Source organism: Eucalyptus grandis, chromosome 2 (genome assembly GCF_016545825.1).
Source record: "Eucalyptus grandis isolate ANBG69807.140 chromosome 2, ASM1654582v1, whole genome shotgun sequence".
Classification (NCBI taxonomy): domain Eukaryota; kingdom Viridiplantae; phylum Streptophyta; class Magnoliopsida; order Myrtales; family Myrtaceae; genus Eucalyptus; species Eucalyptus grandis.
In genome coordinates this window covers 6,726,747-6,752,779 of record NC_052613.1, presented here as the reverse complement: position 1 = coordinate 6,752,779, position 26,033 = coordinate 6,726,747, and the positions used below count along the sequence as shown (strand labels likewise).

Below are 26,033 nucleotides of genomic sequence, written 5' to 3'. Positions count from 1 at the left end.
AGGAATTGGGGGAAGGCTGTCCGTGATGTGTGCCACGCCACGCCACGCCACTCACTTCTTCAGTCGCCACGGAAGACAGCAATATAGAACGAGAGGAAAACCCCTGTTTCTCCTCCAAACCCGGTACAAGAATGAAGCCTTCCTTTCCGTCAGTGATGTAAGAACCGGGACAACTTGGGTCGGGGCTGCCCCCTAGAAAAATCCAAATAAAAGATCGAAAGATCAGTTAGCCTCAGCCACCAACTTGATCCTCCGCACATGTCACCCGCTTTGTACTCGACCGAACCGTCCCCATGCGATGCATACAATGCTGCTACAGAAACATCACGCTTCTAAAATATTCATTGAGGAACTTGCAACTAGAATCTCCTTACAAATGCATATAGACAATCATTACAGAAACCATGCTTCACTATCTCTCGATCACTACTTGGGATTTTAGAAAATCTATACAACAGGTCCACGCTCACCCATAAATTTTAACATAACAAATGACCAATCTCAATATTTATCTTGCTCAGGAACGTGCGCGGATTTTTTTTTTTCTAACTTGAATAGTTCCAGAGGAGGTCCACGTCCATTGGTCCAGCTAAGGTCGATGGAACTTGCTGCTGATCCTCGAACTGCCTCCTCCCCATTTCGAAATCCTGCATGACGGAGGAGATCTCGGTGTTCAAGTCGTTGGTCAGCGCTGTCTCTTGGGAGATGCTGATCGCCTCCCGCTCCGCCCTCGCGCTCTGCCTCGCGTTCAGCCCGGTGCCCTCGAGCAGAGCCCTGAGGACCGAGTGCTCGGGCATGAAGACGGGGCCCCCAGGTGTTGCCAATTGGCTGGGACGGGGATGGCCTGGTGAGGGTACACTGGGCTCAAGAGCGAGATTTTGGGGGTGGGGTTCGTGGGGTTCGAGGAGATGGGGAACATGGGATTGTTGAAGTAATTGTTCGTGTTTTCCTTGTTCCTTTCGAACTCTGTTGGGCTGGAGAAGCAGGGCACGTAAGCCGATCCGGGGTTGGATTCCGTCTTCGAATCGTGAGGAGAGGAATCCGTTAACGGCGGCAAGCCGGAGCTCATTTCGTTCTCGAGAGACCCCGCCGCCACGAGGCTCGAGATGTGGATTTTCTTCCCACCAGAGCTCTTCTGGAAGACCCTGCAAATGACCCACTCGTTCTGCAACGCGAAAGAACAGAGACTATAAATTCGTGCGCTTTAAATCATCAGGCGAAAAGTTCAAAAGAAAAACATGGGAAAAAAACAGAGCACCGGCCATTCATTATCACCTTCGAAGCCCTGGGGAGATAATTCAGAGAGACTTTTCCTTCCAATCTGTATTCATGCATGACCCAATTCGTCTTCTCCCCCTTTGGAGCCCTCCCTCTGTAGAAAACCAAGGTTTTCTTCATACCAACCAGAGATTTTCCCCTGTAGATCTCCTTGTCTTTCCCCGTGGCCTTCCAGTAACCGGATTCGGTGGCTCTGTTGGTCCTCAAACCAGTCGGGTATTTTCTGTCCCTCAGGCAGAAGAAATACCATTCCTTCTCCCCCATTTTCGCCTTCCCTATAATCAAAACGGAAGCAATCACGCATGTTAATCTAATTTCAGAATGAATCGGAGGCGAACAGAAATAAGCGGAAAGGAGCGATTTCGTGATTGCTTACAAGGCAAATCCCAGGGCTCGGACTTGTTCAAATCCACTTCTCCGATGGCTTTGGCGGAGAAGCCAGCGTCCCCCACCTTCTTCTGCAGATAATGGGTGATGAGCTCTTCGTCCGTCGGGTGGAACCTGAACCCCGGCGGCAACTCTATCTGATCGTCTTCCTTCCCGAGCCTAGCCATGTCCTCCATTTCTCGAAACTGCTGATCGCCCACAGATAAAAGAGAAGAAAAAAAGAGAGAGATCGAAAATTCTTCAAGAATCGAAGAGCCCGAAACCGAGCACCTCAAAAAATCGCCGAGGACGCGAAAGCTTCTGAAGGGTAGGAGCTAAAACCACTCACGAGATGCTGCTTATACATCAGACAAGCAGAGAGAGACAAAACAGGGTATGTGAGATTCAGTGAATACAGAGAGAGATATTTGGGGGGAAGCCAGTAACGAAAGCTATGGTGGAAAGTTGAGGGAGGACGAGAGAAAAAGTCGAGGTTTAGAAGAAGATAAAGGCTTGACAAAAAGAAGAGAGGCGATTCGAGCTCAAAAACTGCAATTTTCAAAGGGGGTTGTCAAAGAAAATTAAAGCATTTGGTAGGAACAGAGGCCCCTAAATACTGCTCTCTGCTGTAGAGAGAGAAAGAGAGAGAGAGAGAGAGAGACGTGGATTATAAGGCAGCTTGTATCTTGGCTTTGGTAGGTTATTTCTGCGCTCCTCTGTTGCTTTTTTGTACTAATCCTATCATCTTCTACAGTTTGACTTGAGGACAACTCACCTCCCCTGCCATGTCACGCATGTGTGCTTCGAGTTTTTCCAAATGGCAAGTGGAGAGATGATTCAGACACCCACCATCATTTGTGGTGTCGATCATCTCTCCATCCTGAATCATCAAGGTTCGTTACAGCTAATGTAAGAGTCTAGTTTGCAAACATGTTTCGATCGGGTCGATCGTCCCAAGCCGGTTGCGTGGCCGTGTGGAATGTAAGGCTGCCCGTATCTCCGCTTTGGAAGGTTATTTCCGCGCTCCCTCTGTTGCTTTTTTTTTACTAATCCTATCATCTTCTACAGTTTGACTTGAGGACAACTCACCTCCCCTGCCATGTCACGCATGTGTGCTTCGAGTTTTTCCAAATGGCAAGTGGAGAGATGATTCAGACACCCACCATCATTTGTGGTGTCGGTCATCTCTCCATCCTGAATCATCAAGGTTCGTTACAGCTAATGTAAGAGTCTAGTTTGCAAACATGTTTCGGTCGGGTCGATCATCCCAAGCCGGTTGCGTGGCCGTGTGGAATGTAAGGCTGCCCGTATCTCCGCTTTGGAAGGTTATTTCCACGGTCTCTCTGTTGCTTTTTTGTACTAATCCTATCATCTTCTACAGTTTGACTTGAGGACAACTCACCTCCCCTGCCATGTCACGCATGTGTGCTTCGAGTTTTTCCAAATGGCAAGTGGAGAGATGATTCAGACACCCACCATCATTTGTTTTCATCTGATAGCGTCGGTCATCTCTCCATCCTGAATCAGTCGGGTCGATCGTCCCAAGCCGGTTGCTTGGCTGTGTGGAATGTAAGGCTGCTCGTATCTCCGCTTTGGTAGGTTATTTCCGCGCTCCCTCTGTTGCTTTTTTGTACTGATCCTATCATCTTCTACAGTTTGAATTGAGGACAACTCACCTCCCCTGCCATGTCAAGCATCGCCGGTTCACGGTTTTTCAGAATGGCAAGTGGAGAGATGATTCAGATACCCACCATCATTTGTTTTCATCTGATAGCGTCGCGTCATCTCTCCATCCTGAATCATCAAGGTCCGTTACAGCCAATGCAAGAGTCTAGTTTGCAAACATGTTTCGGTCGGGGTCGATCGTACCGAGCCGGTTGCTTCGCTGTGTTTTCTTGTTCGCATTTTATGAAACGAGCGACGGATCCAGGGAGAAAGAAGGTATTCGCAAAGACAACTTTCCTTATCTTGGTAACTCTTCGAAGCTGCGTGTGAATGCAATAGTAGACTTCAAACATGAGTTCGTGCACATACGTGTCGAAATTACAGAGGGAGCCCCTACTATTTTGACTTTGGTAAAGTTGATGCGCAGAAAATGAATAATAAAACAGAAAATCAGAGGTGAAAATTGGAATTGGAGTTGGGATTGGGAATGGGTTTGGCTTCGAAACCGACAAAAGGCATGGAAGCTATCAGGCCGTCGCCGTTGAAAAGAAGTGTGAGTGACAGATGAAGGCAATGGCAAGTAGTAGGTTCAGCTTGACGCTTTCTTCAGCAGAAAAAAAGATTTGAGAGGTCCACAAATCCCGTGATTAAGCCATTTTTTAATTTGTAATGCGATTCTTAAATTTTAAATTTATTCAATGAAGTTTCTAAACTATAGCCTAATGTACAATATGGATTTATGATTTGTTCAATGTGGTCCATAAATTTTTATTACATGTTCAATCTAGTTTTTGGAATGTTTAAAAATGTTCAATGTTGTATTTTCATTACTGGATATTTTCTTAAAATACGGGCACTAAATTGAATATGCATTAAAAGTCAAGAGACCACATTGGACATGACACATTGAGCTAACGTTTATGGACCTTATTGAATAAATTTAAAATTCACGGACCACATTACACGTTGAATCAAAATTAAGGGACGATTTGTATCATTTAGCCATTAAAATATTTAACTAGCAAGGCTGATATCCATTTCTTAGCCAATTTGTCCTTCTCTTTCTCATGTATTTATGATTAAATCATTTAATTGCGCTGTATTAAGTTTGAAGCTAATTTATGTGGATGTTATAAGTATTGCAGTTACATGTACATGCATGTTCTATTTCGTCGTAGCCCTAATGACAACAATAACTATGAGATGAGCACGACATGTTGGTAAAATAATGTTCACCACAATTATTTCCCCTCTTGGAAAATGCTCTATTTAATAACGTTCATGCATGGTCCTAACTGGTTGTAGGCTCATTTAAGTCATGCTGGTAAAATTATGTTCTCCACAGTTATTCCCCTCTTGGAAAATGCTCTATTTGATAACATTCATGCACAGTCCTAGCTGGTTGTGGGCACATTTAACTCATGTTGGTAAAATAATGTTCACCCCAATTATTTCCTCTCTTGGAAAATGCTCTATATGATAATGTTCATGCATGGTCCTAGCTGGCTTTGTGTTCATTTAACTCATGTTGGTAAAATCATGTTCACCACAGTCACTTCCCTTCTTGGAAAATGCTCTATATGATAATGTTCATGCACGGTCCTAGCTGGCTTTGTGCTCATTTAACTCATGTTGCTAAAATAATGTTCACCACTGTCATTTCCCCTCTTGGAAAATGCTCTATGTGATAAGGTTCATGCACGGTCCTAGCTAATTTTGGGCTCATTTAGCTTTTGTTGTTAACGACGGCTAGGATTTCACTCCGCTAATTACAGTTGACAGTAACATGGTAACTTTTGAAAGTTAGTTAAAATTCGAAGTGGAATTATAAGCCACAAAATGGTGCATTTTGACATTCCTTCCATCCAAAGGAACAAACGATTAAAAAAAAAAAAAAAAAAGGAAGAAGGGGTCGATAGGTGCAATGAACCCATGGATGCAGCCTAAATCTCACTTGGACTGATTAAAGAGTGGTGCCCCGTGTGCCTACCTCAGCCAAACCTTATCAAGATCATTTAGGACTTTTTAAAGTGATTAGATTACAGTTGGATTCAGTAATAAATGGAAATTGCAGGACTCTTTTACTAGGTTTCCATCTCTAGCATCCATGATAAGAAAAAGTCAACTAATTTAAGATACGTTTATTTTGTAGAAAATGAATAATTTGTAAAATATTTAGATATAAATTTTTATCGATATGAAAATATTTTTATCGATTAATAATTTTAAACGATACAAGTTATCATTTTTTGAAAAATATTTTTCACATATCAATGGGTAAAAAGAAGCAAGAATTAGGTGTACGATTTGCAGACCCTTTCCTAGATTAGCGCGGGAGGGTGCAGATATTTAAGGCATAGTGTCAAGATCAAGCATCAAGAAAAAAAGCCCTAAGTCTTGCTATTAGACAAGCGCCAAGTAGCATCTCCAAGAAGGTTCATGTGATTGGCAGTCATGCGTACCTACGCGTCAAGGAAAAAGAGGGAGGTGGGTATTCCACTTGGCGTTTAAATTAAAGAGATGTCAGTTGTCATGCAATTCAGGGCCCTTCTCCAGCTGAGGCCTTTTGATACTAAAATTTCATATATTATATATATTATATATAATATTATATAATATTTATCTTGAATATTCATAACTAAGAAATTATTAGGTATTAAATTGTACTTCAATTGATTTTCCATCTCCTGATGCCCATCAGTAATACGTTTCCAGCAAATGTAGGGAAAGCTAGAGAACGCTATTTAACATTTGACATCAACTCCAGGCCGAGTTGATTTGCGACATTACCTGAAGCATGCAAGATCCCTTTTACACACGAGCTTACTATATACACTACAGATTTTCACTTAAGAAATCACGATTGAATGATGGGAAAAATTCAGCACGACTATTTTAACGTGATGTAATATCTCATCAGGTGATATAAGTGTCAAATAAAATTATTTAGTACCATTTATCTTTTGGCTAAAAAAGAAATTTGAATTAGAACCATGAATGTCCTAAAAACGTTAATATTAGCAAAAAATGAGGGTTACCTCAAACGTACGGCAAGGAAAAAAAAAGAAGAAGCAAGAGAGTCCAATGAAATCCGGCTTTCCTAATCTTAGACATCTCTATCTGTTATCCGCTAGCTATTATAGTAAATACCATATAAGCATCGCTTACCATTTTTTAATAATTGAATGAAGAAGATGGCCTTTCCCTTTCGGGGAGTCCCTCCAATAACGGCCGCACACGTGTCGCCCTCCGCCCCATCCAAGGAATTTCAGCCGTCTTGGTAAATTCCACCCCCCGGGTCCGGGAGGCGAGCCACGCCCCCCGGCTCCAACGTCGGCATCCGCCACGTCAATGCTCGAAAATTGACAACATTGCCCCACATCGCATCGGATCATGGCTCAATCCGGCAGAGGGCCACATAATGTCAATCTGGGTCGATTGATCATAACAATTTATGACCCTAAGAGGGAGTTGATTTGATTTTAAACCTGTGGGCTCGAGGGGGCTCGCCCCCGCTCGGCCCCCTGCTTCATCTAAAGCGACATGTAGGGCGCGCACTGGGACAGCCATGTGGCAGGTGCCGATTGGCCGGAGTGTCAACTCCCCTTCGAATCCCGAGGAAAAAAGTGAAGAGAGGGAGGGGGTCATGTCTTTCCGATTTCTCTCTTTTCAATTTGATCTAACCTCTCAATGATTCGATTATTTTCGTGGACTTGCCTAACTTTGAGAATAGGCAACAGCTAAAGTGGAAAGCTTTAATTTAATTTGAATATATTTCTATATTTTTTAGAAAAATTATCGGTGTACGTGGCCTCTTTTGATTATGCTCTCAGTCCTTTTTTTCTTCTGCGGTTGACAAATTGCCACCTTTTTTTTTTTTGGAGGGTTGAGTTGACTTGGGGAATTGGGGGATTGAGAAGGTTCCTGGCCAGTGCTTTGTTTTTGCAATAGACAATTAGAGGATGAGCAGATTTGGGTTCTTGAAGGTTTGATCTGATGATGATGAGGATGAGGATAATATGATAATGGGGACAATGGCATGTTTGTGGGTTCCAGAACTTGCAATTAGTTTAATTGCTTGATTAGGGTTTCACATCATCACTACTTTGCCAACTTAGCTTGGAATTGGGAGACAAGGAATGGAGCTCTAAGATGGTTCTTGGCATTTTCTTTTTATTGATTTCGGTGGGGGTTCCGGTGCATTGATGAACCTACTGATCGTGAATATGATTTACTAGGGTTCAATCTGGATGAGCTAGATGCGATGTGGGAAAAGAGCGAATGCACGAGGTGAAGGTTGGCAAGTCAAAAGCAAAGTACTTTCATATTAATCAAACGACAGTATGTGTGTATGTATTTGGTTTCATTTTGCTATCCCAATCACAGTGCTTAGGATCCTTCTTAACCTGAGGATGGGGGCATGCCACCCGATATGTTGGTCGAGGACTTAAGCCAATTTCGATTCATAGTCAATTTAGTTCTAAAATAGGATTATCAATTTAGCATTTCCAACCAATTTTAACTGAAATTTTTGATAGGGATGTCAATTATCTTATGTGATATGGTCGGTATTGACATGAATAATATTATTTATTTATTTATTTATTTTTGACCAATTACTAAGCGTCGGTAATGGCCAGCAAGACTCGACCTCACTAGATTTTAACAAGGTGATTTGGTACGCTTGCTTGGCAAGGTCAAACAAGTCTAGAAAAAAAAATGGTATGGGAATTGTCATATAAATTGGCCCACCACTATGTTTTTTTTTTTTTCCAAAATATGCATATCTAATATTGACAAGTAAAAAATTAGATCTTTCAACCACACACCCCTAAAGTTGTTCTTGTAAAGATGATAACTAGGGTTTGCACAGGCCTCCACAATAGTTTAGAAAACATCTGTTGGAAATAGTTGCAACCAACTAGTTGGGGTTGGAGGATCTTTCTCCAACTAATTATGTACACCAAACCCATGAACTCTTTTGATTTTACTGCTACCTCTAATGTGCATTAGCTAATGAATTAACTCAATTACATCCTTACTAGAGAACCCTGCATTGTTTAATCTTTTTCCTTCTCAGTCAATCTTATCAAAGACTAGGCTTTTAAAAAAATAAAAAATGTATCACATCGTGTACCTCTCAGGATCACTTTTTCCCCCTATATTGATGGCTTTGTACCCGTTTCTTGCCCTTTGAGGCCCATTCGATATAGCTTATCTCGGTATCAAAGGGGAAAAATACATTATAAACGGCGAATTTATATTCATTTCATGGTGGGGGCAACAATAATTCAAGATCACCTTTTGGACCACTCAATGGACCCGGCCATCTCGTTGAGAGCCAAATTTAAAATAAAGATAAACCTGATTAGGGTCAGATCCAACAACTAAACCGAACTCATCTATTCGCCATCTTTCACACCTTGGACCCTCCTTCAACTTCAGCAGATAAAACCAGGCATAATCCTTTAGCCGCCATTATAAAACCGCCTCTCCCTCTCCCTTTTAAACCTACCTAAACACTTCAATTTTCTCAAAGGGTCTGCAGGAATTGGTCAGAAATTTACTTATTTTTATGAGCATTGGCCAGTCCATTGGTCCACCAGTTCATCACCGAGAATTAGAACTGTTCTGTCCGCTGCCACAGCATTATTTCATTATTCTACGTGCCCTCTTCTCTTCCGTTCACACCGTGCCCTCCTGTAAAGGCTCGTTCGCAAGACCGTTTCAGCTCACCTAATATCACTCTCATCGCATTGATGTCACTGCTTGCAAATTTGTCAGGCCCTTCCTCCAATCCCGGTCAATCTTAGTGGCCTGATAAAACCCTTTGCATGATTGCTGATAAAAGAATACCAAGATGCTTGACCTAATATCCTTAGGGCTTACGTTCGAGCGGATGGGACATATATTCCCTTCCCCCCTCCTCCCACCGGTTTCTAGAGAAAACGATAGTGCATGAGTAACTGGTTTTTCATTAGGCGGATGGTATCATATGCCCTGAAGACCTTATGAGCCAAGGAATAATCTCTTCCATACCTAATCTTTCGCTAACTAATATAAATTTTTCAGTCAAATCCGCGAAACCCCTTTTGAATTTTGACCTTTCTTTAATTCGTTTTTGGGCGGGGGCATTAGGAGGAGTCGTGTCGGCATCTGCCCTTTGAGGGCAACATTGATTAGAGACGTAGGAGGTGGTGTACATGTCTTAGTGGCTGGCGACTGAAGCGGGGCCAATGGCGGGGGGAGGGGGGGAGTTGTGTCACTATGCCTTGTTTTATATCTATTTGACTAGTTCAATTTAAGGATTACCAACATAATGATGCTTTTCATCTTTCTTTAGCAATTCCATTCCTTTCTCTAACATGCATTTTTAAATTCGGGGTCCCTTTGTTTCGGTTCCACGTTAGGCACTTGTTAGGGATGTTGAAAGAATTCTAACAGGCTAAGTCATATAGAACATGGGAAAATTGGTCAAAGAGTCATAAACCTATTATTTGGAAGCCAATTTAGTTCTAGATTTTCAATTATATCAATTTAATCCTACATCTTTTAACGATTTACCAATTTAGAACTAATTTTTTTCAATTGTGCCAATTTTAGGGGTGAGCATCATTTAGGGTTGACCCTAGATTGACTCTAGATCGGCCCAACCTAACTGGTTTTAGTTCGGTTCCCAAAGCCATTGGGTCAATCCTTGATCCTAAAATCCTTAGAGCCTACATTCTTGCGGATTAGTCTTTGGTCTTGGGAGTTTAGGGTTGGTCCAAGTTAGACCAATCATGTACATATTATATAGTAGGTAATATATAGTAGATATATTATGTATAAGATATTTAATATATTATATATTATATGCTTTTGTCTACTCTAAACCCTAACACCTCTTCCTTGGTTCTCTTCGTAGTTCAGTGGCCATGTAAATTAGAAAGTTCAACAAAACCCCACCCTAATTCAAGCAAAAAAAAAAAAAAAAAAAAAAGAAAAAAAGAAGAAGCCTTCTTCACTTGCCTTCACTCACCTTGCTCACTTGCTTGCCTTGTGGCTAGCCTCTCTTGCTCGCCTCACTACTCGTCTCTATTGCCTTGCCTTGCATCTTTGTTTTTATGGTCTATTACTTTTAGCAAGTGTAAATTTCTATTTTACCTTATTTTATATTTATGCTTGATATGTATTGTGTTTATTATTTCATTGCTTAATGTGGTATTATTGATGGATATGTAATTTGAAATGGTATGTTTGTTCTTTTAAGAAAATAAAATGAAATAGAAAAATAATCGGTTAATTCTAAGTTGACCATGGAATTAAACCAAACCCATAGGGTTGATCCAATCCTTGATCTTAGGCTCAACAAAGTCGGTCCTTAGTACCAAAAGTTGATAACTAACACTATGCGGGTTGATCCCTAAGTTAGGTGCTGGATTGGCCCAATTCGGACCGTGCTCACCCCTAACCAATTTAGTCTAAACCTTTTAATGATTTGCCAAATTAGTTCTAAATATTTTGACGATTTGCCAATTTAATTTTCTGACCAAATATCAAATTAATTTAATAGGTTTAGGATTAAATTGGCATATCTTCAAAAGGTGTATGAGTTAATTGACACAATTTAAAAGTTTAAGGCTAAATTGACATATTGTTAAAAAGTTTAGGACTAAATTGACATAATTAAAAGATTTATGACTAAATTAGCTTAGTCATACAATAGGTTTATAATTTATTGAACAATTATCTCTATAGAACATACAAATGGTTCATTTATAATGTCCCAAGTTAATTCCATAATTTTTTAAGTTACATGCAATTAGTGTATTTTTCTCATATTTGGAACTAACTTTTAGGATGCATGTGTGTGTGATTGTGTTAGAAATCTAAAATTAGAGAATTAGTATGATGTTGAGCAATTAATAAAATTTTTGAGTGAATGTGAGTTCAACTGAATATGTTGACGGACTCGGATGCAGACTCCTTGTTGGCATTCTTTTTAGGTGAAGATATCGCTATGTGCTCTCAACACTAACAACGTTATTCTTAGGCCCCGTTTGGTTGGGCTTTCCCAAGGGCTTTCGGCCCGAAAGCCCCTTGGGGAAAATATTTGGTGTTTGGCAACCATTTTCGAAAGCTACTTGGCCAAATGTCGGCATTCCCAATCTTTGAAAGCCCAATCTTTGGGAGGACCGGCTTTGAGCATTGGGCATTTGGAAATGCCCATTCACTGTTCATCGACATTATCTTGTTCATCTTCTTCCTCCTCCTTCCTTATTCGTCGACTCTTGTTCTTCGTCTTCCTCGCCGGTCGAGAGTTCGGCTTCCTCGGCGGCCGCCATCGCCGCGTGGGGTCCCGCGTCCCGGTGACCACCGCCGTGGGTGGCGGGACCCGTGACCCGGCGACGCCGCCCGAGGTCGCGCGGCGTGCGACCAAGCGGCGTCGCACAGGTTCGCCGCGCGACCTCGGGCGACGCCTCGCTCGGGTCGCGCGGACCCGGATATGGCCGCCGACGAGGCCCGGGCGGTGCCGCCCGAGGTCGCGCGACCTCATGTAGCCTGGCCGGCGGCCAGATCTAGGTTCCCTAGACCTTGGCCAGCCTTGCCGGCGGCCAGATCTGGTTGCCGGTGGTTGGCCCGCCGTTGATCGGAGTTTCGATGGAATAAAAGCCCCTTGAAAATGTTGGGATTACCAAACGGTATTTACCCCAAAGTCACTTTCCAATGCCCAATTTGCCAAACGTCCAAGCATTCCCGAAAACTCCTTTACCCTAAAGATATTTGCATTTGGCCAAGGGCATTCCCCCAAAGCCGAACCAAACGGGGTCGATGAATTTGTACTCGATGTGGCCACTGGTCGCCTCAGCCCCACCTGAAATTGAATATTGCATGGCGTTTATTAGCCCGACCTTGCGACCTTGTTAACTACATAGGCCATGCCAGCCCCCAGTATACATATTTCTATGTTTTTTGCAGAATAAGACATGAGAAACCAAAGTTAATTTAAAAAAGAAAAAAAACGAAGCATAGGTAGGTTGCACACAAAAATCTCAGAAAACATACATAACATGAATAAAATGCCAAATTACGCTTCACGAAGTAAATGTCTTGAAAATTGCCTTTGAAAAGAAAATTTTCTTTTTATTTAAATAAAATGGGCGAGTCAAAATGTCCGCACTAGACCGAAAGTTCAAGCCTCTCTTTTGAGCAAGTGGGATTGGACGGGCGAGTTTGATCTATGGTCCAGTCTAATTGTACTTAGAGTTCCCTGGCTTCTATTGTTTCACAGATAAAAGGTAATAATTGAAAAGGAAAAAAAAATTCCAAAAAATCTTAAACTTAATACACTTTTACTAATTCAATTTTAAACCATTTAATTGTACTAATTGAATTCTAAACCTTTTTTCCGTATTGCTAATTCAATCCATCGGCTACTTTTGATCGGAATAATTGATGTGGACATTGAACGTTTTATGTAATACGATCAACCTAAATACTTTTTAATATTTTTCAATTATTTATTTATTATTTCCTTTTTCTTTTGTTTTTACTTTTAGTTCTCTCTCTCTTCCCTTCATTTCTTCCTTTAGATGGTCACTCGGCAACCTGCCAAAGGTGAGAGCTAGTGAGCCTGCCAACCTTTGGCAAGGCTCATCCCCCCACCACTGGCAAGGGTGATCCTTAGCCACTCTTAGCGAGGCTTGACCTTGCCTTGCCACTAGTGTGATCGACCTCACCTTGCGACGATGAGGTTGAGCCTCATTAGGGGAGGGCAAGGCTTGCCATCACCAAGTTGCCAAGGTTAACCTCGCCAAATTTGGTGAATTCAGGCCTCGCTTAGCTATGGCGAGGTTTGAATCTGGTTGATCATTGGCCATTGTTGAGGCTTAACAGTCAACTGGAGGAAAAATGGGAAGAAAAAAAATAAAATAATTCAAAAAAGTATTATTAAAATTTATTCACATTAGCTTTATTGTGATACATAGAATGATTAATATTTACATCAGCGATTTTCGGTAAAAAATGACCCGATAGACTTAATTGGTAAAATATAAAAATATTTAAGATTTAATGGTATAATTAAAAAGTTTATAACTAAATTGATAAAATCGTAATAGGTTTAAAGCTTTTTGGACAATTTTTCTGATTAAAAAGATTTACGAGAAAAAGAAGGAAAAGGAAAAGCTACAACTAGTAGATGAACGGGTTATTTTGAGCCGTGGCCAAGCTTGATTCATGAAGTCCTAAGCTAATGGGGCAATCAAGATGATCACTTTTCATACAAAAATCATCCCGAAGCAACGCAGATGCTCCAGTACATCACGTCCCTCTTCAAGAAATGCTCGACCCTCGCGAACGTCAAGCAGATCCACGCGCGCGTCATCCGGGCCGGCTCGACCGAGAGCAAGAACCTCAACCTCTTCGTCCTCGGCAAGATCATCAACTTCTGCGCCGTGTCCGAGCACGGGGACATGGGCTACGCGGCCAAGGTCTTCGAAAGCGCGAGGAAGCCAGATGGGTTCCTCTGGAACGCGATGATCCGGGGGTTCGGCAACTCGGGTCGGCACGAGAGGGCCTTCGAGTACTACCGGAGGATGCGGGGCGCCGGGGTGGCGGCCGACAACTTCACGTTCTGTTTCTTGCTCAAGGCCAGTTGGCATCTGGGGTCGGTTCCCCTCAGCAGGCAGCTGCACTGCAGCACCGTCAAGTGTGGCCTGGACGAGCACGGGTTCGTGAGGAACGGCCTCGTCCACATGTACGGGATGATCGAGGACATCGAGGCTGCGGTGCGGCTGTTCGACGAAATGCCTGAACGGAACGTGGTGGCGTGGAACACCATGCTCGATTGCCTCGTGTCCTGTGGCCGGGGCGGAGAAGCCCTCGACGTGTTTGCGGATATGATGCGAGGCGGCGGCATAGGACCCGATGAGGCCACCTTTGTTGTGATGCTCTCGGCTTGTTCCCAAGTGGGTGCCTTGGACTATGGGAGGTGGCTCCATGACTTCATCAATCATGCTGGCCTTAGTGCTGTTGTTGCAGTGTCTAATGCACTCATTGATATGTATGCAAAGTGTGGTGCGGTTGGAGAGGCATATATGGTTTTCGCAGACATGAGCCGCAAAAATAGGATAACATGGAATACCATGATTCTAGGACTCGCGATGCACGGCCATTCGGAAGATGCTCTCAAACTCTTTTCGCGGATGTTGAAGGATGGATCCCAAGAGCCGGATCATGTTACTTTCTTGGGTGTTCTGTGCGCTTGTAGTCACGGCGGGATGGTGAACGAGGGAAAAATGTACTTTGAATCCATGAGAAAGGATTACCATATCAAACCAACGATTAGGCACTATGGTTGCATGGTCGATATGCTGGGAAGAGCAGGTTTTCTGGAGGAGGCGTATGAATTAATAAGGAGCATGCCCATTAGATGCAATGCCATAGTGTGGAGATCGCTGTTGTGTGCTTGCCGTACGCACGGCAATATCGAACTTGGGGAAATGGTGAGGAAGAAACTCTTGCACCTGGAACCGGATCATAGCAGCGACTATGTCCAGCTTTCAGGCATACACGCGAGTGTTGGTCAGTGGAATTTAGTGCTGAACGAGAGAAGAATGATGAAGGACAGGGGAGTTGAGAAACCTGAGCCAGGTTACAGTTTTGTCGGGGTTGACGATATTAACGATGGAGTCGTTTGCAGCGTATAGAAACCCAGGTTACGAAATGTCAAAATATTCAGATGGCTCTCCAACTTTTGCCAACTTCCCTCGTATACTCTACAAGAAGATTGGTTGGGCAGACCTTTAAGAAGCAAACATGTATAGATAGCATACAGCTCTGAAAATTTGTGATTTCAGATGGTTTTTGACACTTTCAGGAGCAATTCCTTTTGACGTTCTGAGAAAATAAATCTCGGATAACTATAGGCACTTATTAGAGGAGCTTTGAAAGTATTAAGCGGTATGCATGGTAGCATCGACTCATAATTAAAGTAATAGTTGTGAAATAAGGTCAAGAGTCTTGATTATTTATACTTTACAATAGATTCAATCGGTAATTTCACAATCCTGGAGAAGTCCAACGCTCAACTTGCTTACAGTATTTGACACGAGTGATGACATTTGAACATGACCGTCGCCAATTAGGACATCTTCTTCTGTTTCTTTTCCTTCCAATCTGCAATTTCGGCATCAATCCTCTTTGTCACACTGGCATGAAACCCTGGGTATGGCTCATATCCGAAGACAATTTGAAGAACCTGGATACAATAGTCGAATGATAAATACTCAAGCCACTCTCAAAAGAAAAAGTTTCAAACTGAGCAATGTTCAACGACTTGCCTCAAACAAAACAAAGAAAGGAGCCATTAGTAAGGCTTGAACAAGATTGTCCAAGAGAGCTGGTGCTCGTTTCTGAAACAAAGTGATCCAATTGAGATAAGCTTTTTCTTCGGCCAAAGGCGACACATAAAGGGTCATAATTAGTAAACAAAGCAGAACGAATTTGCAAACTTGCATGATATTTTCACCTCAAATATGCCATGTCCGAGGAATTGCCCTGTCCAGCAAAATAATTGAGCCGCGAGGACAACCTGAAGAGGGATAAACCTTGTGAATGAATATGACAGAACGAGGAAGAGATGGGATCGCATTATGATATAATCTCACTTTTAAATGACAAATTTATTCCCCTTTCATAGTCAACTTATTAACCACCATAATCCATGTAAATTTGCTGCAGCATATATAGGTGTAAGAGGCAGGTTCCCAAGCTCAACCTTCTGAATTTACTCTCAATTCCATCTCCCGATGGACAGAGAGAAGAATAAGCACAAGTCATTATCACGCTGGTTGATGCGATTTACTGATATATACAATATGACAACAGCAAGGAAAAGTTTAATCACACAGACTGAGGCTTCTAAATAATATAGGCGTACCTCGTGGAGTACAATCTTACAAACGGATAAGTTATACATCTACTTCTCCACCAACTGAGGTCTTGTAAGGTGTAAGCAAGAAGTCAGGCTATGTATTTAGTATTATGCTGTTTTGACGGTGTTAAACAAGCAGTTTTATGGAGCATGATTAGAGCAACATCTTAGGCTCTCCAAAATGTAAACCAGAGCTATTTTTTTTTTTTTTTGGTAAGAAAACCAGAGCTATTTTGATCTTGTTTTGATTTAAAAAAACTCTTTTAAAAGAGCATCTGCAGAGTTTTGCTGCTTTTAGTGATGAGTCCGCATAACAAATGGAGGTGCAACATCCTTGATCCTGGAGATCGACAAATTTTAGGAACTTCTTCTTCTTCTTTTTCATAGCTTTCTGTTTCTTTGAGTTAATTGGTAATTTGGTATCTCTGCACAAGTTTGCACGCATAATCCAAATCAAGCTCCTATTTTTAAGAGTGTTGGTAATTTGGTATCTGTGCACAAGTTTGCACACATAATCCGAATCAAGCTCCTATTTTTAAGAGAGAGAGAGAGAGAGAGAGAGTGTGTGTGTGTGTGTGTGTGTGTGTGTGTTTTGTTATGGTTTCTTAATATGTCCAAATGGCTTCTGCTTAGGAATCCTTTCTGCATCAATCTCTTTTTGGGCCCGACAAATCCGGTTTTCTCCTCAAAATAAGGTCAAATAAGTAGCTTACCAACCCAACCACCAAAACCATGCTATAATCCATATTGTAGTTACTAAATTTACATAGGTGTGGTTTAACGAAAATATCAGACTGTTAAAAATTGGCTTTAACGATGACAACATCTCATATTTAAGGAATGAAGCCATCAGACAAAATGACTAGGATCCACCAACTGCCAGATGCTGCAGAAGCTCTATTCTCTTAGATATGGAGAAAAGAAGATGAGTAGTTTAGGAAACATGGTCGCTGTGCACCATAAGTCCTGCTGTGCATCTTCTCAAACTACACATCTGACACTTAGCGTTGTCAGAAAACCCTACTTGATGAGGCTCACAAGACTATTTGGAGAGGCTATCCACGTAAATAAGCTCACGTAGGTTGGGCTCAACAGAAAGATGCTGGCATTTGAGATACCTATCTACAACTCTATGCTAACTTGGCAAGTCAAAAATCTTAAAGTAATTGCACAAATGTGGCGTTTGAGATACCTATGCACCAGTCGTTGTGACCAGAGCAAGTCATAGTATACCCACATATTGAGATTAGTCAGTATCTTCAACCCATTCCATGGCTCAGCCAGATATTGACTTTGGAGTTTTATTTCTATAGTTTAGAGTCCATTTTCTTTTTTTTGCTTTTACTGTTTAGATTTCAAATATAAACAAAGACTGATGATCTAACAGCTTCTTTCCCAAATGATTCTCTCAACCTTTGCCTATTATGCAAATTCAGAATCTCAAGGCGCCCAGGGCCAAAAAACACAATTTTTTCAATGCTTCTTTTCTTCCATGACCTACTCCACTTCATATGGAGCACCTAACTAAACAGTAAGACATTAGCCAGAAAATAGGTGGGTGGCCAAACATGAGATTGTTTGTACTATACTGGGGTTAGAAATCAAATTCACGTCAACCGTCTTATCCAAAAAACTGAACTACAAAATCCACATTTCAGAAGATATTCTCCTAAATTGATTTTTATTCTCTGGAACAGCCTATGATTGAATTGATGGGCTGGCTTCGAAGTCCGATTAGTCAGAACTCCAGACCACTAGGACCACCAATCCTCCTCCTCAATCCCAGAATCATGAAACAACAACTTATCAAGAATACCATCACCAAACAAACAATTCGAGCTGACACAAAACCACCTGCTTATAACCGAAGAATCAAACCAAACCAAACGCAAGTCCCGCCCACTAAACAGTCATCGATCATGTCGGATAGATTCAAGTACTAAACTTATCAGATATCCCAATGCATCAATAAAAGACAGAGAAAAGCGACAGAAGAAATGACGATACCTTCCAAGCGAGGGAGAAACCTAGATGCCTAGCGAGCAAACTGGACCCGACCCAGCACGCCATACACAGCGCAGCAGCCAAAGAACCCGCCTTTCTGTCCATGCACACATAGAACACGGCGTACAGGAGCGCGAAGAAGAAGCCCAGATTCAAGAACAGCCCATGCCTCGCCAAGTAACACTGGGGCTGGAGGCTGAACAGCTCGCAGATCGTGGGGGTGAAGTACAGGAGGACGAGGGAAGTGAAGAAGATGGGCCAGACGAAGACGGTGTGGATCAGGATGTTGACCGGGTTGCTGTGGTACGCCCCGTAGAAGGCGAAGTGCTTCTCAAGATCGAACAGCCCTTTCATCCCCATGGAAGCTTTCTTTTTCTCGAGAAAGTGAGTGGTTTTTCCCGTAAAGTCAGCGATGAAGATGTGAAATTTTCTTGGCCTGATATAAGAGAGAGGAAGGCAATGGATTTCGTGGAAACCGAGGGCAGACTAGACCCACCGGATTGAGCAAAATCTGGAGGCATGCTAAGCCGCGGCCGGCGTGGAAGTCTTCGACTTTTCTCAGAAGGCGTCGCTAAAGTGCGCCGGCTCGTGTCGGGGGCTTATCCTGCGCACCGGTTTGATTTTGCACGAGAAGAGGTTGAATCTGTCTACGGTGCCCTCATCGGGTCCGTAGTTGTCGGTCTTTAAATGCAAAACTCCCATAAAAATGAAAATTGTTCTTAGGTTGTCGATCTTAGGGATGGTCTTAGGGATGAGCATAGTCCAGGTTGGGCCGATTCATCCTTAATCTTAAGATCAACCGCGCTTGATCTTTGATCCCAATTTTGGGGCCGAGGTTGGGCCGATCTAATAAGTTCGGTCCGACTTCAAGATCAACTTGGGATCAATCCATAATTTTTTATTTCATTTATAATAATCATTGAAAAAGCGATTGAGAACCGAATTGACCTCAACTCGGGACCAATCACTAATTTTTTATTTAATTTTTTATACTCTTTAAAAGGACAACCGAAAATTGGACCGATCTAATGAGTTCGATGATGAGTGAGGTTAGCAAGAAAGTCAAGTGGTGAGGATCGAGTATGGTGAGCGTCGAAAGTGAGCATAAAGTGTCGGCGGGAGTAAGCTAAGCGCAACTGGCACAAGTTACCCAAAGCGAGCAAGACGAGTGTTAAATGGTAAGTGGAAAAGTTGTTTCTCTCAATTTTGGAAAAGTTGTAGACTAAAAAGACAAATAAGACAGAATAAAATGAGTACTAGAGGAAGATGCCGTAATAGTGGAAAATGTTGTAAGGAGCTGTTTATATCATTTTGGACGCCGTGAGGACTCCTTACAAAAATATTTTCCTTTTTCGTAAATTATGACTGTTGACACCGTAAAATACATTAAAAATCCAAATTATTAAAGAATAATGTAAAATTACTTGAACTACTCACTAAAGTTGTTTAATATTATTGACACCGTTTATCTTAAGATTTTCTTTATATAAAAAAAATTATAAATAAAAATTATATATAATATATATATATATAGTTAGGAATGGCTTGGGTTGGATCGATCTTGAATTCCCAGAACCGAGAATCAACCCGCACAATGCTGGTTCAGGAATCTTAGGACCGAGGATCAACTTAGTTTCCCTAGGAAACGGACCAGGACCGACAAGGTTGGGCCGGTCCAAGGTTGACTTTGGACCAATGCTCACCCCTAATTGATCTTTTAAATGCAAATTGAAATAAGGAAAAACTATTTTAGCCAAAAATAGATTGAATACGAAAGAGGATTGATTCAATTGAAAAAAATTATTTTGTTCATACAAATCTTTAGATGAGTGGCGGAGACTTTTGAACATTACGATTTACTTTTATAGTAAATTTATTATTAAAAACTGATTCCATTCGATTGTAGAATTATGATGTTTAACTTTTTGTATCTTACAACAAAATTCTTCAGGGTTTCATTGTTCTTTAAAACTACACGTAGAATAATACAAATAATATTAAGAAAAAAACATAAGGGATGAGTACACCATAAAATCTAAACTTAGATGTAAAATTGTAATCGAGTCTTAAAATTTAGAAAATTTGTCTTAACATTTATCAAGTTAGTGTAATCAAGTTCCTTCGTCGGCTCCATCCAATTATTATTATTTTGCAAATATCCGGTTGATTGAGCATCCTTTCCAGTAAAGTTGACATCTGCAACCAGCGGCTGGCGTAAAATTCAACTTTGCAGAAATCACTGAACATACTCCAGTCGTGACACGTATGTTGTCAAATCTAATCAGTTCACATAAGCCAATAGATATGTTGCAACCCTTTTGTCTTCTTGTTTTCATAACATCTCTCTTTCACTCTGAATCAATACCGGAAATTAGAAACATTTTGGTAGAAAGTCATTACAGAAACTAGAAGTAGTGCCGGTGAATCTCAGTGCCGTTTCTGTTCCTAAAGGTGAAATGGACCGGTCGAGATAGGCACTAATACTGGAGCGTCACATGAAAGAGAAGGTAATTCCTAGTATTCCCGTGTTGCCTCCAGGACAAGAGTACAGGAGTCAGAAACAGGGTGTCAGCAAAGTCCTAAACCATGCAAATGGAGTCAAATCCAGATGGTAGAAAACTGAGGGCTTCCCTGGAATTTTATTTCAAGGTTCCAGTAAAAGAATAAAAAGACCTCAATCAATACTCAAGTAACTGTTGCCAAAGAAAATATCTCAAGTCATTGAACTTTAGAAAAGATCATTTCCCACTCGGCAATAGAATAGCTGTCCAAAACGATATCCAAGCACGGATTGTTGCATCTCAAAATTTTTGAACTTACAGAACTTATCCGCATGTACATAATGCAGCAGCTGTGTACACTCTAGGGACCATATGATGCACCCAGCAGCATCGCTTTACAACCGTGGTCAATCAAGAATCGAGATACAAAATACTGGATTTACAACGGTGAACTTCCAAAGGCAACCCAAGGTGACTGGGTGGGGCACCAGGACAAGCTCCCTGTGCTGCTTCCAAATTGCAATCTGCTAAACCTGCAAAAATAGTAAAGTCCGCGCATGACAAACATGATAGCAGGCAGAAGCATGATCAACAGTCGTTGTCAACCTTCTAAAGACACCCGATGGATCTGTTAGACATTTTTCTGGAGAAATGCCGATGAAAGAAATGATTTACAATAGTAATAGGGCAACACCATCAAGCAAAAGCAAAATTGCAGGATATAGTTCAAATAGACGATAAGGTAGCATCATTGGATTCAAATGCTAACGAAAGGACTGCTCATAGGCATGAAAACTAAGAAATATTCCAGCTCAATTTACCAATGTCAGAATGGTAAAAATACAGGAGGCAAACAAACAGGACATCTAAACCAAGATCGTGCTCCATGCATTGACCTAGTTTCATTCTTACTCGAAGCTGCACCAAATAAGGACACTTAGACGAAGAACAGGAGGACTCAATGAAGAAGAAGCGGACTCCATGGCCAAGGACACTTGGACAAAGAGCAGGAGGAATCTACGAACAGTATGCAGAAGTGAAGACAACTTAAGAAGAAAATTATATTTCAATTAGGGCGGTGTGGACTTCTTTCTTTAAGCTCTATGCCATGTAGGAGAGAAATGAATAAAAAAAAATCATGTCGGCATTTTTAATCTACCAAATTGGACGAAGCTAATGGAGGGACTTGATTGCACCAACTTAATGAATTGTGAGATTCAATTGCACTTTTTGTAATTTTAGGACTTCCGGTGCACTTATCCTTAAAGACAGAAAAGAAAGCAAAGAAACAACAACATTCCATAGCAATGGACCATATTAAATCTTTTGTGTGCCTAGGGGAGTGCTCATTCATCAGCAAGTCTACCCTCCTGTGACTTTATCCACAAAAATGTCGTCGATGCCTTCATCAGCCATTAGAACTAAGTTTGTTGACATTGACCATTGTCAACTGTTTGAACTAGAGCTTGTCATTGCCGACCGCCAAATTAGGACAATAAATTGCCTTGATTTTGCCCACACGAGGGCAGAGAGGCCCCATGTTCCACCATGAAAAGGAATGCTGGTTTGGTTTCTTTCATTTTCCTGCCAAATTTAGCAAGGAAAAAAAAATTGAACAAATGGAATACTTGAAGGGTCATCTTCAAAAGGAGAATCTTGAGATGAAACGAAAATCTCACGCAATGCTTTTTAAATTGAAATCAATTCACAAAATTGATATTGCTAAGGGTATGGCTCCATCTTCTGTTTCTTTTCCTTCCAATCCGCAATTTGAGCATCAATTTTCTTTTTATACTAGCATGAAACCCTGGGTATGGCTCATATCCAAAGACAGTTTTCAGAACCTGCATACATTAATTAAATAATAACTCCTCAAGCCATTCTCCAAAGAAAACAAAAAAAGCTCAAAACTGAGCAGGATTGCTTGCCTCAAACAAAACAAAGAAAGGAGCCATGAGAAAGGTTTGTACAAGATTGTCCAAGAGAGCTGGCGCTCGTTTCTGAAACAAAGTGATCCAATTGAGATATAGCTTTTTCTATGGCCAAATGAGACTACATAATCGGTTATAATTAGTGAGCAAAGCAGAAGACATTTCCAAACTTGAAGGAGATTTTCACCTCAAATAAGCCATGTCCGAGGAAATGCCCTGTCCAGCATAATAATTGAGCTGCAAGAACAACCTGAAGAGAGATGAACCATGTGAATAAGTACGAAAAAGATCGAGGAGGAGATGCAATCGCATTGATGTAACTTCGCTTTTTCATGACAAATTTTCCCCCTTCACAGCCAACTAACTAACTACCATACCTCAGGCAAATTTGCTGCAGCATATAAACTAATAAGAAGAATGTTCCAACGTCAACCTTCCAAATTTACCCTAAGGTCCATCTCTTGATGATAGAGAGAAGAATAAGCGCATTCACCCTGGTTGATGTGAGTTACTTAAATGAGCAATATGACTAGAGCAAGGCAAAGTTTAGAATTCACCATGGAGTACATTTTTGTCATAGCTTTGATCAGAAAAAGTAAGAAATAAAACTTGCACATCATTTTTTTTCCCACCAGCTAAGGTCTTGTCAGGTGTAAGCCAGAAATTTGGCTATATTCTGTCTGAAGTATTATTCTATTTTGATGATGACAAACAAGAAGTTTTATGGAGCTTGATTAGAGCAACTTCTTAGGCTCTCCAAAAAGTAAATCAGAGCTATCTCTTTCTTGCTTTGATTTAAGAAAACTCTTGCAGGAGAGTATCTGCAGAACTTTGCTGCTTTTAGTGATGAGTCTGTGTAACAGATGGAGGCACAGCATATATCTCAGAGATCAAGAAATCTTTAGGAACTTCATGTTTTTTCTTTTTCATAGCTTTTTGTTTCTTTGAGTTAATTTTCAATTTGGTATCTCTGCACAAGTTAGCACACATAATCCAAATTCAAGTTCTCATTCTTAAGCATATCTTCTTTTTCGTTACTTCTTCTCAAGTATATCCAAATGCCTTCTGCTTAATAATCCTTTCCCCACTCAATCTCTTACTGGGCCCCAGAACCCTGGCTGTCTCCTCAAAACAGTGTCAAACAGGTAGCTCAACAGCCCAACCAACCAAACATTGTTATAATCCAAATTCTAGTTACTAAATGTTATGTAGGAGAACCAAAACACCAGACTGCTAAAGTGGCCTCAATCAAGACAAAAATGTCATATGTAAGGAACAAAGCCATCAGACAAATACTAGGATCCACGAACTGCCAGATGCTGCAAAAGCTCTATTCCCTTAAACACCAGGATAGAAGATAAGTAATTTCAACAAATTTTGACAAGGACATTCAGGAAACATGGTCACTGTACGCCAGACTTGTTGTCCATGTGCCAAAACTGCCGCATCCAATACTTTGGGTTGGTCACAAAACCAACTGATGAGGCTCACACAACTGCAATTGGTGGGGGTATTCAAGCAAATGAGTTCATGTAGGTTGGGCTCAACAACAAAATCCTGGCACTCGAGATACCTATGTACAAGTATATGCTACCTGAGCAAGTCGGGAAATCTCAATGTAATTGACCAGATGTGGCGTTTAAGATACTTAGGCACCAGTCGTAGTGACCAGAGCAAGTCATAATATACCCACATATTGAGATTATGTAGCATCTTCAATCATCCCGCGATTAGCCAGGTATTCACTTCAGAGTTCTAATTCCATGGTTTAAAGTCAGAATTGTTTTTTACTGTTTTAAATTCAAATACTAGAAGGAAAATAACTGCAATACCTAGTAAAAGCTTGTAATGCTAACATAAGAAGAAAATGAGGTTTCTGGTTCCGCAACGATCATCATCAGTTGATTCACCATTTGTTCAATGCTTCTCTTCCATGACATGGAACTCCACTTTGAAAGAAAAATCTCACTAAGAAGTAAGATGGGAGCCGAAAAATAGGAGGGTGGGCAAACATGAGATTGTTTGTACTTTAGTGGTGTTGAGAATCGAATTTACGTCATCTGTCTAATCCACACACCGAAACTGCTTTCGGACCACTCCATGTACTGAGAAACTAACCGTACAGAAGTTATTCTCCTTAGTCAAAACTAAGGACCACTAGGACCACCAATCCTCCTCCTAACAATTTTTTCAATTATAGCATCACCAAACAAACACTTCAAGCTGACATAAAACGATCTGTTTCCAATCAAAGGATCAGACCAAACGTAATGCAAGTCCCTCCCACTAAACAGTAATTGTTGATGTCGGATTGACTCAAGTACTAATTATATCAGATATCAGATATATCAAAAAAAGAAAAGGAAAAGACAGAGCGAGAGAAGAAATGCGATACCTTCCAAGCCAGGGAGAAATCCAGATGCCTAGCGAGCAAACTGGCCCCAACCCAGCACGCCATACACAGCAGAGCAGCCAAAGAACCCGCCTTTCTGTCCATGCACACGTAGAACACAGCGTACAGGAGAGCGAAGAAGAAGCCCAAATTCAAGAACAGGCCGTGCCTCGCCAGGTAACACTGGGGCTGAAGGCCGAAGAGCTCACAGATGGAGGGAGTGAAGTAGAAGAGGACGAGGGAAGTGAAGAAGATGGGCCAAACGAACACGGTGTGGAGCAGGATGTTGACCGGGTTGCTGTGGTACGCTCCATAGGAGGCGAAATGCTTCTCGAGGTCGAACAGCCTTTTCCTTCCCATGGAAATCTTCCTCGAGAAGAGAGTGGTTTTTCTTGGAAAGTGAGCGATGATGATGAGAACTTTTCAAGGTGGGTATCCATAATATAGCGAGAGGAGGCCATGGATTTCTTTGAAACCGGGAGCAGAAGAGATCCACCGGATTGGCAATCTGGAGGCTTGCCAAAGCTTCGGCCATTATGTCACGTTAAAGTGCGCCGGTTTGTGTCAAGAACTTATCCTGCGCAAAGTTTGATTTTGTACCAGAAGAGGTTAAGATTTACTGTGTTCTCGCTAGGTCTTAGGTTGTTGATCTTTATATGCAGAACTCGAATAAAAATTAAAATCCTAAAAAGGTCTATCAATCTTTATCCGTCATTACAATTAAGTTCATCAATATTCATCGCTATTAACTATTTGAATTAAAACTTGTTGACATCAATCGTCAAATTACAACATGATAAATTTGCCTTGATTTTGCTTGCATTAGGGTAGGGAGGCCCCATTTTCCACCCTAACATGCTCATTTGGTTTTCTTTCATTTTGCTTGCCAAATTTAGCAAGGAAAGAAAATTTGAATAAATGAAATAAGTCGAGTTTAAAAGGCAAATATTGAAATAGAAAGAAAATCTAAATTGATG

General features: G+C 41.3%; 3 protein-coding genes across 6 annotated transcripts; 1 reads left to right on the top strand and 2 right to left on the bottom strand.

Annotated features, from left to right (window-relative positions):
* Positions 1 to 314: 314 nt before the first annotated feature.
* LOC104419958 (NAC domain-containing protein 100) lies at positions 315 to 2,316 on the bottom strand. Its single transcript, XM_039307881.1, is given in 4 exon segments — positions 315 to 815; positions 818 to 1,165; positions 1,276 to 1,553; positions 1,655 to 2,316. Coding segments are annotated over 4 exon segments (1,083 nt in total). The 5' UTR covers positions 1,842 to 2,316; the 3' UTR covers positions 315 to 545.
* An 11,206-nt stretch (positions 2,317 to 13,522) lies between these two features.
* Positions 13,523 to 15,555, top strand: LOC104419938 (pentatricopeptide repeat-containing protein At4g21065). Its single transcript, XM_010031778.3, has one exon. The coding sequence runs from the start codon at positions 13,602 to 13,604 to the stop codon at positions 15,000 to 15,002; it is 1,401 nt and encodes a 466-aa protein (XP_010030080.2). The 5' UTR covers positions 13,523 to 13,601; the 3' UTR covers positions 15,003 to 15,555.
* On the bottom strand, positions 15,249 to 25,648 carry LOC104419947 (2-hydroxy-palmitic acid dioxygenase MPO1). Of its 4 annotated transcripts, none has more exons than XM_010031789.3 (4): positions 18,236 to 18,766; positions 15,824 to 15,886; positions 15,636 to 15,707; positions 15,249 to 15,553 (listed from the first exon to the last, which is right to left on the bottom strand). In XM_010031789.3, the coding sequence occupies exons 1-4, from the start codon at positions 18,590 to 18,592 to the stop codon at positions 15,437 to 15,439; spliced, it is 609 nt and encodes a 202-aa protein (XP_010030091.2). In that variant the 5' UTR covers positions 18,593 to 18,766; the 3' UTR covers positions 15,249 to 15,436. The 4 variants fall into 4 exon arrangements, 3 of the variants coding, with proteins under 3 accessions (XP_010030091.2, XP_039163324.1, XP_039163325.1); XM_039307390.1 differs by lacking the exon at positions 18,236 to 18,766 and adding an exon at positions 25,060 to 25,549 and having other exon boundaries at positions 15,282 to 15,553; XR_005548538.1 differs by lacking the exons at positions 15,249 to 15,553; positions 15,636 to 15,707; positions 15,824 to 15,886; positions 18,236 to 18,766 and adding exons at positions 22,031 to 22,317; positions 22,413 to 22,733; positions 22,852 to 22,914; positions 25,060 to 25,648.
* Between the last annotated feature and the right edge of the window lie 385 nt (positions 25,649 to 26,033).

Excerpts from the sequence above, each read along its gene's own strand:
- LOC104419938 (XM_010031778.3), top strand. The coding sequence starts at position 13,602 with ATGCTCCAGTACATCACGTCCCTCTTCAAGAAATGCTCGACCCTCGCG.
- LOC104419947 (XM_039307390.1), bottom strand. The coding sequence starts at position 25,416 with ATGGGAAGGAAAAGGCTGTTCGACCTCGAGAAGCATTTCGCCTCCTAT. Across the intron at positions 15,887-25,059 it reads ATTTCTCCCTGGCTTGGAAG|GTTGTCCTCGCGGCTCAATT; the intron begins GTATCGCATTTC and ends ATCCCTCTTCAG. Across the intron at positions 15,554-15,635 it reads CTTTCTTTGTTTTGTTTGAG|GTTCTTCAAATTGTCTTCGG; the intron begins GCAAGTCGTTGA and ends TATTGTATCCAG.